Here is an 18,317-nt window from a genome sequence, read left to right as displayed (position 1 = left end):
GGCATCTTGATCAGAAGGCAGCCAGGAGAAGATTGACTCTTCGCACTGGGAGGAGCTTCAAAGCCCACCCTTGCAGTGACACACTTCCCCTAACAAGGTTGCACCTCTTAACAGTACCACTCCCTATGGGTCAAGGCTATTTAAACTACCACAGTTGGGATAGAAGACTTTGAAACACCTTAAATCCCATGAAATGAGCATGTCCAGACCGTGGCTTAGAGAACAGGGCATTACTCTAAACAGAGGGCATTTCAGCTGAGACCAGAAGGTGAGAATAGAAGTGTAAAGAAAGTACGCCAAGGATGTTCGATGAAAAGCGCCCACTTGGCCACTAAAAGATCTGAAAAGGAGCCGTGACGAGCTCCGACCACGAGCAGCATTGCCTACGACTGTTACCACTGTGCTTGGCCAGGAGCACTTGAATCATTAATAAACAGAAAATGGGAGATGCGTGTATCCATAGTGGTACCCACCTTCACCCCCAACACTCCAGAGGCTTCAGAGAGAACAGAATGAGCTTAAGGATTTGAGCTACATAGAAAGATCCCCTATTAGAGAGGGGGTAAAAAAGAGTCCCCAACAAATCCTCATTATCCAAAGAATACCAACTTAAATAAATACCTATGGAGCAGGTAGTGTTGGGTAGGGGAATGTCTAATAAAGACGACAAGAAGCCAATCACTGGGCAGAGATATGGAGGCGGGATCTTCTGGGCAGAACAGGAAGAGAAGGGGAGAAGAGAAGGGTCGGATGAGACGGAGGCCAGGGAGAGACAAAATGGAGGGAGGAGGAGATGAAGATGGAGGTGTGGCCCAGGTGACCTGGACAAACCACAAGTAGCGAGGGATTTCTTAGATGGGCAATAGAGTAATGCACGGTGCATTTGCCCAATCTGGGTGTGCAGCTTGAATTTGTATCAATTGAGCTTGGTGTTCTTTTTTATTTGGTAGTTGGAGATTTCCCATTATAAATCTGGCTGATATAAGTCTCTAGTGTTATTATTTCATAGGACTAAGGGAAGCTGAATGACAACTCCAAGCATTTCAGGAAAGACTGATTTCTGTCAGCATAGCAAGCAGAGACCAGAGAATTCACTTGGGAGCATGTTTTTTGACCAGAGAGGCTTGGCAGCAGGCTAGCTGCAGGAACCAGGGCAAGACAGCTGATGGGGCTGGCCATGGGGGTAGGTGAGACTGTAGATGCCAGCTATTAGCTAGATTTACCGTGGTTCATTTTTTAAAACCTACATGCAGCAGTGTTGTGACTGATTTATATCCTAGTAGAAAGGACTCTGAGTGCTTCTTCTGCTACATTGAGGTTATACCCATACAGAATCTGACAAGAAAGGAAATGATATAACTAAAGCCATAAAGGTAAATGGGAAAGTAAAGAGATTCAGGGTGGCTATGGGATGGTAGCTGTCAGAGAGGTCAGTCAGGCTAAGAGAAGCTGAAACCCTTTTCTGGGTGTTCTAGAAGCTACCTGGAACCCAGCTGCCTAGCATTGAGAACTGCTGGACATTGAATTATGAAGAATTGCCACCAGCTTTGACTCATTTTAGTTTGTATCCATCACTGACCACGTTTGCCCAACATGAGCAGTCTGAACCATCAGCTCACATTCTCACCCAGGGGTCACATAGGTTTGTTCCCGTCCTGTTCTCAGCGTGAGTGTCTCTCCTTTCAGTCCCAGCTGCCGTGAACCATCTCAAAGGATCCAATCGGAACATGACAGACAGCCTTTGGTTCAGCTGGAGTCCGGCCTCCGGGGACTTTGACTTCTATGAGCTGATTCTCTACAATCCCAATGGCACGAAGAAGGAGAATTGGAAAGAAAAGGATGTGACAGAGTGGCGCTTTCAAGGCCTCATTCCTGGAAGGAAATACACCCTGTATGTGGTGACTCACAGTGGGGACCTCAGCAGTAAAGTCACAGGGGAGGGCAGGACAGGTAAGAAACCCAGTCGAGTGCTGGTGAAAAGTGACTTCTAAGGATAGATCTTAATTATGATCTTAATGATAAGATGGTTCAGGGGATAAAACACTTGATGCTCGAGCATAAGGAGCTACGTTTAAATCCCCAGGACCCAAAGAAAGTGGATCATGGAAGCATGTCTGTAATGCTAGTCACCTACTAAGGCATGATGGGAGTTGGGGATATGGGAAGCTTGTGAGCCAGCTAGCCTGGCACACATGGGGGGCAGACAAAAAAGAAACCTTGCCTCAACCAAGGAAGAATGCAAAGACTAATACCCAAGGTTGTCCTCTGATTTTCACCCATGTCCCATGAGATATATACATGAGCTTGTGTGCGCTCTCTCTCTCTCCCCCTCTCTCTCCCTCCCTTTCCCCCTCTCTCTCTCTTCTTTCCTCCCCACCTCCTTCCTTCTCCCTTTCTGTCTCTGTCTCTGTTTCTGTCTCTGTCTCTCAAGCATACACATACACATGCACAGACACACACACACACACAGATGGTCATATGCCCACATATAATGTACACACACACACAGTGATAAGATAAACCAAGATATGCTTTGTGTAAGAATCACTAGGTTCTTAGTTCTGCACTGTCCTTCATGTGCACGAAGCAAGGTACATCATGGTGCATCTCAGACTCTGTTTTCATAGCTGAAAAAAAAAATAAGGATAATGCTGCACTCCATCATTGTGTTGCTATGGGCCAGTCTCTCCTATATGCTGTTACATCTTGGATGCACACAGATATATCTATATCCCACCTTGGAGCCAGTCTATAAGATTATCTAAAACTGGACAGAATTGTTCTGAACCACAGCCCTACTGTTTCCAAAAATGATGGAATAATTTCCTATACATATAACCCATCTGGGGCACATTCATCACGCACAGTAGCCCTCATAAAGAAACTATGCTTATGAGAGTGTAAGATATAAAATGTTAGATAGTGCCTTATTCATGGTAGTTACTATAAAAGAAAGTGCTTACATCTATCATTATCACGTTATCTCTCCATACATTAAAGCAGATCTAATGTCACTCAATGTTCTGACCCTGTGTTATGTCACAAATCAGATTGTGTGTGTGTGTTTTTTTTTCCATTTTATTTTATGTGTAGCCCCAAGTCCTCCCAGTCTTTTGTCATTCGCTGATGTCTCGAACACCTCCTTGGCCATCACCTGGAAGGGACCCCCAGACTGGACAGACTACAATGACTTTGACCTGCAGTGGCTCCCTGGAGACGTGCTTACTGTCGTTAACCCCTACAGCAGCAGAAAATCAGAAGGACGCATTGTGCATGGGCTCCGCCCAGGGAGGTCCTACCAATTCAGTGTCAAGACCGTGAGCGGAGATTCCTGGAAAACCTACAGCAAACCAATTTTTGGGTCTGTGAGGACAAGTACGGCTTGTTTCTCTTATCTTGGCTTTCAGACGGGATGAGAGGACTGTATTATTCCAACAGGGTTTGGGTTGAATGCATGATTTAATTTGAGATGGTGGGACTTGGATACAGCTACACATCTCCTTTGATTCTTTTCATTCATTCAGCTAACAGCAATCACTAACAACAATAATCAGCAAAAAAGGTGATCTCTGTTCTCATGGGGCTTGGGTGGAAAGCAGCACTGTTGACAGTTGTATTTTGGGTTTCAAAGAGAAGTAAATGCCACTGAATTCATGTCAGAGGCATGGGACCCAAAACAAGGAGGCTTCCTGAAAGAAGAAACATCTACATTGAAACCTAGAGAGAAGCAGAATTCACCAGGTAGAGGGTGGAACTAGAAATGGAGAATATGTAGGGAAAATAAAACACTGAGAGCTGGGGGCTGGAGATATGGTTCAGTGGCTAAGAGCATTGATTGCTGGTCCTGAGTTCAATTCCCAGCAACCACATGGTGGCTCATGACCATCTGTCATGGTATGGAATGCCCTCTTCTGGTGCATCTGAAGACAGTGACAGCGTACTGACATAATACAATAAACAAATTGTTAAAAAGGAAAAAAGAATATTTAAAAAATGTTTTTTAAAAAACACTGAGACCACAGAAATATGGCAACCAGGGAGATGGACAGAGCACAGGCTTGAAAAGAGGCATATAGAAATAGTCCACACGGCGTATTTACTGAGCTATCAGTGTGGGACTTCACTCAAAATCAGGCTGCCTCAAAGCTACAGAGACATCACAGGCATAGTCACATTTTCGAAAGTTACTCCAAGTAGACAGCAAAGAATACACAGATAGGTTCCATCTAGGTTTCTGTAGGAGAGACCAGAGAAAGGCAAAGGAAGCTAGCACATGGAGGATCATGGGTCACTGCATGCTTCCTTCTTCAGCAGAGTTCACATGTATTTAGTAACGACTCTGCAAGCCAGTGTTCCAGGTGACCATCCATGTTCCCCCCCATCCTGTCACTACCACAACTACATGAAGGAGAGATTCTTGATTTTCTGATGTGCAAGTTGTACTGGCTAGCTTTGTGTGTCAACTTGACACAGGCTGGAGATATCACAGAGATAGGAGCTTCAGTTAGGAAGTGTCTCCATGAGATCCAGCTGTGGGGCATTTTCTCAATTAGTGATCAAGGATGGGGGGAGGGCCCCTTGTGGGTGGTGCCATCCCTGGGCTGGTAGTCTTGGGTTCTATAAGAGAGCAAGCTGAGCAAGCCAGGGGAAGCAAGCCAGTAAGGAACATCCCTCCATGGCCTCTGCATCAGCTCCTGCTTCCTGACCTGCTTGAGTTCCAGTCCTGACTTCCTTTGGTGATGAACAGCTGTATGGAAGTGTAAGCTAAATAAACCCTTTCCTCCCCAACTTGCTTCTTGCTTGTGCAGTAATGGAAACCCTGATTAAGATACAAGTGGAAAGTTATTTATCCAAATGTGTTGGTAAAGACGTTGCTTTCAGGCTGGGGGCTTGCTTTGCCTTCTGTCCATCCACTTCTGCTTGTCTTTCAAAGCACATTGGTGATTTTCTAAAGAAACAGTACTTTCACTTTTCGTAGGGTTTTTATTGTTGTGTTGTTTTGGGTTGAAAGTGTTGAAGAGAGAAACCATGGTCTTACACACTTACACACATTAGAACTGCCTAGCTAATTTTTCTGGCTGTGTTTTTTAACTCTTTCTTTTATATTTAGTTATCTATCTACTTACTTTTGTGTGTGCTCTCGAGAGTGTTCATGTGTGTGCATACCATGGCACGCAAATATGGGGAGGTCAGAGGACAACTTGCAGAAGTCATAATCATGTAGATTCCAGAGATTGAACTCTAGCCTTTAGGCTTGGTGGCAAGTACCTTTATCTGTTGAAATATCTCAGTGGTCCAGTTTTGACATTGGATGGTTTTTTTGTTTGTTGGTTGGCTGGTTGGTTTCGTTTGTTTTGTTGTTTGTTTGTTTGTTTGTGTAGTTGTTTGGTTGTTTGGTTGATTGGTTGGTTGATCGGTTGATTGGTTGGTCAGTTGGTCGGTTGGTTGGTTGGTTTTCAAGACAGTAGCCTTGGCTTCAAACTCACAGATCCTCTTACTTCTGCCTCCTGAGCACTAGGATTAAAGACATGCACCACCACAGCCCAGACTAAACTTTCTTTTTTTCCCCCCGAAGTGCAATCTAACAGCCAGAAAATTTCTATGACAATCCTTAACAGTCTTTCCCCGAGAAAGTAATTCAACAAGTTGTGGGAACTGTCTGTTTACATCTCAGTTGTCCCCAAAGGCACTGGAGGAAGCGTCTTCCACATGCCTGAATCAAGTCTCTTCCCCCTTGCTCCCACAGAGCCAGACAAGATACAAAACCTGCACTGCCGCCCCCAGAACTCCACGGCCATTGCCTGCTCTTGGATACCACCTGACTCCGACTTTGATGGCTACAGCATTGAATGCCGGAAAATGGATACCCAAGAAATCGAGTTCTCCAGAAAGCTGGAGAAAGAAAAATCACTGCTCAACATCATGATGCTAGTGCCTCACAAGAGGTACCTGGTGTCCATCAAGGTGCAGTCTGCCGGCATGACCAGTGAGGTGGTGGAAGACAGCACCATCACCATGATCGACCGTAAGTGCTCCCAAAGGAGTGCGTGGGACCCCTGCCACACGGGGTAGAGGGCTTCACATCTGTCAGTCATTTCCACCAATTCTGTTCACATCCCATTTGCTTGCATTCATGAGACTACACATACACAAGCCTGTCCTGTCATTACTTGGAGAAGAGGATCAAACGGCTCCAGGAAAATGGGGACATTTCTCTGGGTAAAGATTTGCATTAACAAACACATCAATGTTAAAGTGCCGGAATGAGTTGGGATTTAAGTGCATCATCTTGCCTGATCTAGTTAGTCTATAACTAGTAGAACTTTCAGCCAATTTGATGCTACAACTTGAGGAAATCCTGCAAGGGAGACGCCTCTTTCATTATGCTTAATGTGCCACTGGCAAATTGTTTCCATGCCTACTTCCATTCAGGAGAGGAGGGGGATTTCTCCATGGAGGTTGTAATCACACATTCTCTAGCACACAGAGGTCGAGAGGACTACAGACCTTCACCTCTCTGACCTGTTCGGGAGGAGAAAGCACCCCATGACCCTTCATGGCACCTTACCCCCTTTTCCAGGCCCTCCTCCACCGCCTCCACATATCCGTGTGAATGAAAAGGACGTACTGATCAGCAAATCTTCCATCAACTTTACTGTCAACTGCAGCTGGTTCAGCGACACCAACGGAGCTGTTAAATACTTCGCCGTGGTGGTGAGAGAGGCTGACGGTAAGTAATGATGAGTTAATGAACTCCAAGACACAGAACTGACTTCTTAAAGGTCATGAGAGGGCTCCTTCGATGAGAAAGTTTGAAGAGTAGAAAATTAAATTCTTAAATACTCAGTTCTTTTTCATCTGGATACAGGGAGATAGTTACAAGTGTATCATCTTGCCTGATCTAGTTAGTCTATAACTAGTAGAGCTTTCATATTCTACTAGAGCAACACATCCTGGAAGCTCCTTTGGCAATGAACCCTGTTAATTTTAGACATAATGAATAAGTGCAAGGAGAATAACAAAAATAACAAATAATAGTAATAAACCAATAATAAAAATAACTATTGAGCTGAACAGAATTGCCCATACTTACAAACCCCTGTGCTTAAGAATCTGAGATAAGAGGGCTATTGTGAGTTCAAGACCATCCTATACTATCTTGCAAGACCTAGCTAAAAAGAAAAATGTAAAGATCATTTATTTTTAGATCCCTTAATGTTTCCTAAGCACAGCTGGAAATACATGAATATCCTCTTGGCTACCCATCAATTTTGTTCTCTCTCTCTCTCTCTCTCTCTCTCTCTCTCTCTCTCTCTCTCTCTCTCTCCTCTCTTTCTCTCTCTGTTTCAATTTGCCATTAAGTAGCAATATATCACAACATCTTTTATCTCACTTTATATGAAATACCCTTGACAGACACATACTCCCAAACTATGCATCAATTCACCAAAATTCCCAAAAGCTTACAAGAGAGAGAAGATGTTCATTTGAAGTACTACTGCTTTACAAAGGTTGTTTTTCTGAGTTCTGTTTGCTTGATCTTGCCGTTGCTTGTTTTGGGTGACAGGAATTTTTTGTGTTGTTTCTGTTGTTGTTGTTGTTATTGGTGATGTTGTTGCTTTGTTTGTCTGTTTTTTATGTAGCTTGGTCTGGTGTTACCCTCACTTTGTAGCCCAGGCTAACCTCAAACTCATGAGTCTCTTGCTTTAGTTTCTCCACAGTGTTGGGATTGCAGACACGTAATTACCATGCCCAACTCTTTAATTTTTAACAGTATATTTCATTATGTAGTTTTGTAGAAAGTGCAGGGATGACCCAATTTCCACAGACTGGACAAATGCTATACAAGAACAGTCACACCATTGTACACAACTGAATTGTGACCTTTAGGGTTTTTTATCAACACCTTCTGCCAAAGCACCTGTATGGGGTGTTGGATTGGACTTATATGTATTCATGTACATGCTGTTAAGGTTTTAAGTGTTAAATCTCCAAAAGGGAAGCCAGCGTGCACAGGAATATCGGTCTGTTTCATCTTCCTTATATTTCTCAGGATGATTTAAGGTGCTATATGTTCATGAATCCCCCTAAGCATCTCTGACAAATTTTGAGCCATTTGTGGGTAAAGCAGAATTTTTAAACATGGCGAACATTGGAACAATTTCTAGACTAAATGACATTTTAGTTTCAGTGGGTATTTAACAGTCTGTATGGTTTTACATCCTATTTAGTTGTACTAAATTGGTTATGCATAATTAATTAAATAATTTCAAGGGTCAATGGTGCATCCACAGTTTCCTCACACCCTGGAATTGGAGATAAGTTTGCGAGCCGTGAATAGACTTTAATTAAGCAGCAATGGAGATAGTGTGTTTCCACATGCATCTAGGGCAGTAACCAAAAAATCTCACCCCGGCAGAGCAGCCGGCCCTGTGCTCCATAGCCAGGTAGGTTTTTTTTTGTTGTTATTGGCATCCACAGAATTGAATGATGATCCCTTGGTATCCAGTGATAGCAATCCATCCATATACACTCATCCTAAACGCGATATTTATTTCCACCTATTGCCAACAAAATACTATCGCCATTTCAAGAAAGGTCAATTAACAACAAAACCCAACCTACTGTAGAAGGTCATTTGTCATCTGGGACTTAACTACACCAAACTGGGCTCTACTAGCTAAAGGGCATGCATGACAGAAGAGATGTATAGAAGGAAGGACCCAGAGAACCTTTTGAAAGATGCTTCAGAGTTTCAGTAGAGTTCTTGGGAAGAGGAGAGAGAAGTAAAGGTAAACCAGAAGTCTCTGTCTAGACCCTTTCTAAAATGGGAGCTCAGAATACAACATTGGGAAGACTTCAGCTAGTGGAATTAATCTCTCCTGGCCAATTCCTTCTCCACTCACAAATCTGCTTCCCAGATACAGATAAACAAAATGCCCACAAATCAGAATTTTCTTTTTCTGAGATATACTCACTGTGAGCAGATCTTACCAAAGAAAGTCCAAGATGCTGAAATAACCCTACTTCTTGAAGGACTTTGGAGACAGAATCCTATCTCTGTAATATTTTCCTTATTATACCTCTTTCCCTCTTTAAACAATACCAAAACAAATTCGCAGTGCCTAAACACACATCAGGCTGGGCAGACAAGGAGGGTATTCTGGAATGTGCTCAGGGTGAGCGGACACATTGGGGCAGGATCGAATTGTGCTCAAGATAACAGCAGTAAGAAGACTCTGGATATGCATATCCTTAGGGGACAATCTCTGCCTTGGGACTTGATTTTTCTTATCTCTTCCCTGTCTCTGGAATCATTTGCGTTTCTGCAACTACAATGAGTTTAGCAAGATAAAGGGATTATTAAGTAGCTTCACTCTCTTGGTGAAGAGTTAGCATCGTCTGGAGCTGTGGCACATGTTATACTTTGATATGATTGGTTGATCTGATATTCTAGGACACTGGGTGAGCACATGTGTAATTATGAAATTATTTATATGTATTTTAGAAAAATAGCATCTTTTGAGATCACAGAATCTGTGTTATGGGATAACCAAAGAGAGTGGGTGAGCATGTAGACTTAGGAATATAGCACTGAGTTGATAATATACGCATGTACACACACACACACACACACATACGCTCATACACCCTTTAACTGTGAGTTTTCTCCTGCAGGCACGGATGAGTTGAGACCAGAACAACAGCACCCTCTTCCTTCCTACTTGGAGTACAGGCACAATACCTCCATCCGTGTCTACCAGACCAATTACTTTGCCAGCAAATGTGCCGAAGGCCCCGACAGCAGTTCTAAGAGTTTCAGCATTAAGCTTGGAGCACAGATGGACAGCCTCGGAGGCAAATGTGATCCCAGTCAGCAAAGATTCTGCGATGGACCCCTGAAGCCACATACCGCCTACAGGTAAGATGCACTGCTGTCCTTTGCTAGGGAGTCGTACGGCTTTGTGAGGTGTTCGGCCTCCTGTGCTCCTGCTGCATATGAGCTCCTGTAGATTAATGGTCTCTGTATTATGGAGAGTAATTTATAAACATTAGGCTCCTGCCTCTATGCACAGGTAATGTGCAAAGAGGGCTTTCAATGCTGTACAAAAGCTCCGATTCATTGTGTGACGTGCTGGGGGCTTTTAATAGATTGTTTTTTAATCCTGCAACTGCTTCAGCAATGCTCACTGTTGTGAAATCTTCAAATAGACTGGAGTTTGGGGAGACCCGAACGATAGGAAGCACTATCATACACTTAGAATGAGACTGAAATCACACTTACTCTCGAAGGTGTGTAAACACGAAAGTGGTCCAGGCAGAACTCTTGAAGGGAGCCCTGAATGAATGGAGACACCTGTTCCTCCCTCCTCCTCCTCCTCCTCCTCCTCCTCCTCCTCCTCCTCCTCCTAGGTGGCAGATGAATGGAGCAGCTGTTTGCTGTTGGTCCCCAGAAAGCACAGCTGCAGCCAGCAGCAGCAGGAATGTGTGGCATTCTTATTCTCCATTGTATTTCCAAAAGCAAATAGGGGCACCCCAAATGGGGCACCCCAAATAGCATTCTCAAGAGCAAGGAAACCAAGCTCTTGTCTTGGGTGATAAGGCCACAGACATCCCATTATTTTTTTCCTCTAGGAGTGGACATTCCATGTCGGGCATTGTGGCAAATCTGATAATCCAGTCAACACGGCAGCCATTCAGGCCCCTGGGAGCTGGGGAGCCTGGTTCATGAGAGCCAAGGTGTTACTGACTCTTACGTGTTTTATGTGCCACTTCTGGGACCAAGTAGAATTTTTTTCTGCCAGTTCTCAAAGGAGATGGTATTATCACACCTAAGAGTTCTTTGTAACACACACACACACACACACACCAGCAAAAGCAAGCAGATAGTTTCCCTAAAACAAAAGACTTATTTTGGGCAAGAACTCCATGTAGCCACCAGGACTCTTCACAAACTTGCTTTTACCTCCAAGAATCTAAACTTCAGAAAAGCCCATGAGTTTATATAAAGGAAATCAGTTATTAGAGGATGCAAGAAGCTTAAACAAGATCAGAAACCAGGACCCTTCAAGTCTCTACAAGAGTCAAGAGAGTCCTCAGCTTCTTGGTAACTTAGGTTCAAAGAAACTGAGCAAAATCCTCCCGTAAACTGTTCTCCTGTAGAAATGGACAGTTGGGAGTGTATCTGTTCATTGGCTTAGAGCAGTGGTTCTCCACCTTCCTAAGGCTGAGACCCTTTAATATAGTATCTCATGTTGTGGTGACCCCCAACCAGAAAATTATTTCATTGCTACTTCATAACTGTAATTTTGCCACTGTTGTGAACTGTAATGTAAACCTCTGTGTTTTTCCAGTAGTCTTTTGGGGGGGGGGGTCATAACCTACAGGTTGTAAAGCATTCACTTAGAAAAGGAGAAAACATGGCCAGCACAGTACCCATCTTTGGCCAAAGAACTACAGTACTGAACCTCACAATGTCAAGCCTTTTTCCATTTTAACTAGCGCTCACCATTCCCTGTGGCCAACTTTCAGCAATTCTGGGACATAACACACTATCGGGTTAATTCTCAGCAAAGATCTTTAAGGTCAGCATATGATTCCTTTCTTCATTAAATCAGCAGCATTCACATTTTAAACCAACAGGAGTGACTTGTTAGTATGTGTGACCTGCGGGCACTACCATTCTGCATTTGGGGAGCATTATAAATAAAAGGGAAGGTTTCTTTACCGTAAGCACTGGGGTCTGGTGACAGTCCATCTGATCGTAAGGGGGCTTGAGAAAACATGGCTTGTACTGGAGAACGCCTTTAACATGAGTAACACGGCTACTGAGTAACATAGTATGGGGGGAGGGAACTGACTCTGGGAGGCGCTTGCCAGGCGAGCAGGAGGGCCTCAGGTTGATCCCCAGCTGGAAAACTGGAGATAAGAAGACATCTTTTCTGGGGTTCACTGGCACTCAGCCTAGCTTAAATCTGTAAAACCCAAACCAAAGAGAGTCCCTGTCTCAAAAATGACAAAATCTACAAGGACAGTAGCTCCAGAGACTGTCCTCTGGCCTCCAGACATGCCTCTACACGGGAGTGCACACGCCCGCATACACACGTGTCTACACACAAGCATGTGGAAATGCTGAACAAAAGAATATTTTGTGCTCTGGATAAAACAGAGTGAGATTCTGCTATGCCGTTCAGAATGGCATACAGATTACAATTTTAAAATTGTTTCTGGAATTTTCTGTGTAGTATTTTTTTGGTCACAATTGACTAGAAATGGCAGAGACTGACACGGGTACCGCATTTCACAAGAAGAGCAAATAAAAAATGATGGATGGTTATGTCTGGACCAGGGCCAGCAAACTCCCAGGACACACTCTTCCTATCCACTTGGGTGTGCCACAGCCCTGAGGAAATCTCCAACACTTGGGCTCCAGCTTGGCTACCTTCTGCCTGTGTCACCTTCTAAGCAGTATCTGAGCTCTTTGCCCTCCCCGTCTGCACCTCGTCACTGAGTTGTCCAGAAGAGTCACGTGTGTGACAGATCAAGCCTCCTAGCTCCTGTCCTACCATTTGCCTGCTAAACCCTCATTCCATGAAGATCCTTACAGCAAGGGTCTCCCACATCTCTGAATCTTTGAAATTCATTTTTATGATCTTTCCCCTCCTGCCTACAAAGCCAGCTCACCCTTGGGCCAGCTCCAGGCCATATCTGTCAGCCAGAGCTGGGTGGTGATATTCCTTCCTGGCTTTACTGACAGGCCAGAGCCCTACATCCTTCGAATCCCGAATTTTCCCCACGGCTTCTGCCCCTCCCTCTCCGGAATTACTTGCCCTCTTCACTGGACTTCAAGGGTTCAGTGTAACCGGGGAGACAGATATCTCATCGGTTACACAACACTGTGCACTAAACTGCTCGTCCAATGTTTATGAACCAGGAAGTGAACCAAGCTGAACCCTGCAGAGTCTCACAGTCTCAGGCCCCACCCTCTCACGGCACATATATGTGCTTTCGAGAACTCATAGTGCATACCTTTGTTTCCTAGAACTCAACATTCTTGTATTTTTTTTTTCAATATGCTTACTTTAGTCCCGTGGAGGACACACTAGGCTGAGTACAGTTTAAATAAGAGGGGGTATAACTTCTCAAAACACACAGAATAAATAGCCTCATGTAGCCAGAACTCTGCCTATCTTAATCCCATAATGGTTCTTGATGTTGTCAGAGTCTTGTTTTGCTTTGCTCTTTAAGAATTCTATGTTCACTGCGTATCAGTGGGACTCCTTATGTCTGAACACATCACATCTATGGGTTTACCGTCTCACTTCCTCCCTGGTTTGGGGGTTTCTGGAATGATGAAGATTTAGATTTTGTTCCTCTTATTATCCCTGGCTCCTAAACAAAGGCACCTGCATACTGCAGGGGCTCCGTATTTGATGATCGAATCAGTGAACGACTGTAGGAACCCATGTCTGTCTGATTCCATAATTCATATCTCACTCCACATATAGAACAACCAGATGCCCACCCTGTTTTCCCCTGAACTCAGTCTTCAGTCCATCCTCCTATACCAATTTGCATTGAAATAAACTTTTTCCCCTCTAGAATCAGCATCCGGGCTTTTACACAGCTATTTGATGAGGACTTGAAAGAGTTCACAAAACCTCTCTATTCGGATACGTTCTTCTCTATGCCCATCACCACGGAATCAGGTAAACCTAATGCGTCCTCCCACGTCTTCTCCAGTCGTCACGTCACCTACAGGGGTCTCAATGGAGAGAGGTGGTGACTTCCCTGATGGTGGTGGGGATATTTATTTTCCCAAGGATTTTAATCTCCGTGTGACCGTAGATTGTATGGATCAGAGAGATTATACCAGTTCTATAAAACAAACGAAAAGATTAATCTTTAATTACATGATGTTTGTCCACTAAAAACAAAATTTTAAGGGAATGAAAAAACATCAATATTAAGAGCTTACATGGGTCAAAATATAAGTTGGCACAAAAGACTCTCCTCTGCTGGAGGTGGGACAGAAAATATGCATTCAGAGTTGGTTCTCTGTATCCACAGGTTCAATTCTGTGCATCAAAAAATATTCAAGACCCAAGGCGGGAGTGAAAAGGGAGGAGCACCCTCATAGAAGCAGGGATGGGGGATGGGATAGGGAGTTGTAGAGGGGAAACCAGGACAGCAGATAGCATTTGAGATGTAAACAAATAAAATATCCAATTAACAAAAAGAAAAAGACATTGCATATCAGGTATTCTGGGTACCAGCTATATTTCAAATGTCATAGATTAACCAAAATGTTTATCCTTAAAAAAAAATTCAAGAACCAAACTGGGTTAGTGCTAATTATAAACATTCTTTTCCTGCCATTCCCCTCTGAACAATTTAATACCGACTAACTACTGACACAACATTCACATTGTATAGACATTCTAAATAAGTCCAGAGGTGTCTTACAGCGAACGGGCTGTTGGATTGTATGCAAATGATATGCAAATGACACACCACCATTTAGATGCAGAGTCCTGGAAGAAATCCCTCTCAAACTCACAAAACAAGTGTACATGCAAAAGAAGGGGTGAAGAAAACCACCAAAGTATTCATTATGATATCCCAAAATATGGAGGTTAAAGGTGATTTCCGTCTTCCTCCTGTTTGTTCTGTTTTCTTTTACATTATTTAAGAATCTTGGGCATGTGAAATAGCTCAGTAGGAAGGAAAAGGAGCTTGCCTGACAACCTGACAACTCGAGTTTGATCTCCCAGAATCCACACAGGGAAGGGGAAAAAGCTACTCCTGCAACTTGCCTCTGACCTCCACACTTGTACCTTGGCACACGCTTTAATTCATTAATCGGTTAGTTAGTTAAGTTGTAGGGCGGTGTGTCGTCGCTCGCTGCTAGCCCAATGGCAGGGCTCTAGACTGGTACAGGGCAGGACCCAAATCTAATCCCCATCACCGCAGATAACAATAATCATTTTAAAAATTAAAATGCAAGTTTAAAGGCTTTGCATAATTGTTTGAGTTTGAGGCGCAGCATGGGTCGTCATGGTGACTGACGCTTGCCAGTCACCCCTGTGGGGCGGGCTACTTTTGCATTCTGCAGAGAATAGCTTCCGAGCCTGTCACCCCTCATTTTGGATGTTGAGAAACTGTGATACCAAGAGGCTGAGTAGCAGGCCCAGTCGGTTTCAGATGATATTTCAGTGCATTCTGTCAAAACCTGTGGCCTTGGTACTGCCTGCTCACCTGCTCCCACCCCCCTGGGCCCCACCCCTCCCCCACCCCAGATTATGTCCACCAAGCTGAGAACTGTCCTGGCTCCCACCCATCACCTTGCTCCTGAACAGCAGCCTGTGGCAGCTTTTCTCATCTGGTAAGCTCCTGCTCTCAGCTTTTTAGTCTGCGGAAGCTGGGCTGGTCTCTCCTGACTCACGGCAAAGGAGGGCAGAGCCTCACAGACCTTCCTATATCTGTTTCTAGCGAATATAGAGATAATCAAAGATAATCTCCTCCATCTCGGGCCAAAGAGGGATCAGAAGGCAGCTAAGAGGATTTAGAAGTCTTTGTCTGTAATTTATTGTTAAGTAGAGACTTTGTAAGCACAACTCTTGCCTGTCTGAACTATCATTACTCAACGGAAACTTTGTGTCGTTCAATAAAGGAGAGGGCTGAGCAAATTTCCAAAGTAGAAGAATCATAAACACATTAAAAGGAGAACAGTTGTCTTGATTTGATGGGAATGAAAGTCGATATAGAATAAATAGATCTCATGTCCGAGCGTGGAGCTCACAGAATGGGCTACTCCTCAAAACTAAACAGGAGAGGCAAAACCCTAGGAAGGCTTCTCAAAGGAAACACAGGAGGAAATCTGTGTGACTCTGAGCCCATAAAATGACTTCTTGGGTAAAATATCAACAGCATAAAAGAAGAAAAAAAGATAAACGACTGGGGTTCACCAAAATGAAAATCTTTTATATTTGAAAAGACAGCATCTAACACGAGGGACATGAGGGAAATAGTCACAAAATCATTAGTAGGCAATGAACAATTCAATGAAAATGACAAATAACTCTGCCAGATAAGAGCACTGGCTGCTCTTCCAGAGGACCCGGGTTTGAGTCCCAGCACCTACGCAGTGGCTTACAACAGTTCATAACTCCAGCTGCAAAGGCTCTGACCCCCCTCTTCTGAACAGGCACCAGACATATACAATGCCCATGCATACGTGCAGGCAGAACACTCATGCACATAACATTTAAAAAATGAATCTTTAAAGATATTTCAAAACAAGATAAAAACTCGCAGAGGATTGGGATGGAAATTGTCCCAAAGATGCTAAAAAACAAACAGGATCATTACCCATTAGGGAGGTGCACGGCAGAACCACAGTGAGATGCCACACCTGGACCATTCAAGGGCTGGGTAAGGACGCTGGGTGAAGGGAGCCTCAGGCATTGCTGTGAGACCATAAAATGGGATAGCCGTTACTCGGAAAATGGTTTTGTAGCTCCTAAAAGTCGTAAGCATATGCTATCATGTGACTCAACAATTCCACTCCTAAGTATATACTGAAGAGAAATGAAAACACACCCCCACAGAATCTTCCTAGCAGCGTCTCTCCAAATTCTAAAACAGTAGAAATAACTTGAAAATACATCAGTGGACAAGTAAATAAAATATGATGTGTTCATGCAAGAAAATGTTATTTAGCCATAAAAACTAATGACTCTTCACATACGTGATTTGGATAAGCCTTGAATGTGTTGTGCTAAGTGAACAAAGCCAGTCACAGCCACCTATTTATGACGTAATTTCTATGAAATGTCCAGAATAGCCATGCCTATTGACATGGAAAGTGAATTAGCTATGTCCCAGATAAGGAAAATGAGAAATGACTAATAGATATGAGTTCTGATTACAATGTTAACAGGTTTTTTGTGCTACTATACATAAAATACTAGATATACTAAAAACCATTGATCCTGCCATTTAGATGGTGAGTTATATGGTATAATAATTATAATTCAATAAAACTGCTGCGCATTGGATGTGATGGTACACATTTGTGATTTGTGATCCAAGGTATAAGGATGCTAGGACTGAACCCAGGAATTCAAGATGCCAGATAAGGTACCATAGCATGTGCTTGCTCATGCTCAGAATCAGCAAGAAAGGAGAGATGGGGAGGAGGGGGAGGGGAAGGAAGGGAGGAGAAAGGGGAGAAAGGAGAGAAAGAAAAAATAAAAATAATAAAAAGTGAGCTTGTTAAAATAACGCACTGATTGGCTAGATTTTCTAAAACCCCAGGGACGGTATAATCCTTCACAAGGAGGGCTAGTAATAGTGTCACACACCTTTATGAGATATACATCAGCAACTCCCAAAGTTGATAAATTTTTACTCGGGAACCAACAACCAACCTGCTTGTAAGAGGATGCAGGCAAGCCTTCATCTCTCAGCAGCCTTCTGGAAGTGAAGACCTCACCGTGGACATCCTGAATGGCACTGTTAACAATGTTGCTTTCCTAGCTGTCAAACTTCTCACAGCTGATCTTCTCTCCTTTTGTTGGTTGCTTCCGGCTGGGTTCTCACAGAGCCCTTGTTTGGAGTCATTGAAGGTGTGAGTGCTGGCCTGTTTCTAATTGGCATGCTGGTGGCCCTTGTCGCCTTCTTCATCTGCAGACAGAAAGCTAGGTAAGTACAAAGATGTCTTTAGTGATCGGACTCGCAGAGTGTAGAGATGCTACTAAAACGCCCTTTAGACTGAAAGAGGAAAACAGTTAAATCGTAGTTTCCTTAGTAAAAACAAGAGTCGAATTCTGAATCCACACCTCACAGCTCTGCCACTTTCCTATGCACCAATGATGAACTCATGACCAGGGATGGAGGGCGGGGTGGAGAGAGTGGGAGTGGAGGACTAGGAGGGTGTGGGACCCACCAATGAATGAGAGGCCATCAGCAGAGCTATTCGAATTTGAAACAAATTAAGCACAGGCTTAACCGTTGGGGTTCATAGCCTCTGTGAAGTCAGAGATTGCTCCACACTGTGTGCCTGCATGCTCGCTGCGATGCCCTAAAAAGGAAGGCTGGTGTGAGCATCTTGGGATTCACAAGCCATCCTAAGTTCAGAAAGAACTAAAGAAATGAGACGCTAGCACACACTTCTCTCTGCCACGCCCTCTCCGGCTGCTGAGAATTTTTTTTTTCTCACTTTGAATTTTCCTTTGTAGCCCCATCTGGCATCTGAGGTTTTCTAGATTAGGGACTTTTTTAAAAAGAAGTTTTATCGGGTGTGGCAAGTGGTG

General features: G+C 43.7%; 1 protein-coding gene across 2 annotated transcripts in view; it reads left to right on the top strand.

Annotated features, from left to right (window-relative positions):
- Ptprb (protein tyrosine phosphatase receptor type B) overlaps positions 1-18,317 on the top strand; it is a 113,455-nt gene that overhangs the window by 69,163 nt on the left and 25,975 nt on the right. For both annotated transcript variants that reach the window (XM_052165789.1, XM_052165790.1), the window contains 7 exons: positions 1,687-1,950; positions 3,094-3,375; positions 5,747-6,025; positions 6,581-6,730; positions 9,679-9,922; positions 13,603-13,709; positions 17,607-17,706. In XM_052165789.1, coding sequence (XP_052021749.1) covers positions 1,687-1,950; positions 3,094-3,375; positions 5,747-6,025; positions 6,581-6,730; positions 9,679-9,922; positions 13,603-13,709; positions 17,607-17,706 — 1,426 coding nt within the window. The remainder of the gene's footprint in view (positions 1-1,686; positions 1,951-3,093; positions 3,376-5,746; positions 6,026-6,580; positions 6,731-9,678; positions 9,923-13,602; positions 13,710-17,606; positions 17,707-18,317) is intronic.

The sequence above is a fragment of the Apodemus sylvaticus genome, chromosome 20 (genome assembly GCF_947179515.1).
Source record: "Apodemus sylvaticus chromosome 20, mApoSyl1.1, whole genome shotgun sequence".
In the NCBI taxonomy this organism is placed as follows: Eukaryota; Metazoa; Chordata; class Mammalia; order Rodentia; family Muridae; genus Apodemus; species Apodemus sylvaticus.
Note: the sequence above shows the minus strand (reverse complement) of the source record. Positions and strands in the feature narration are given on the sequence as shown.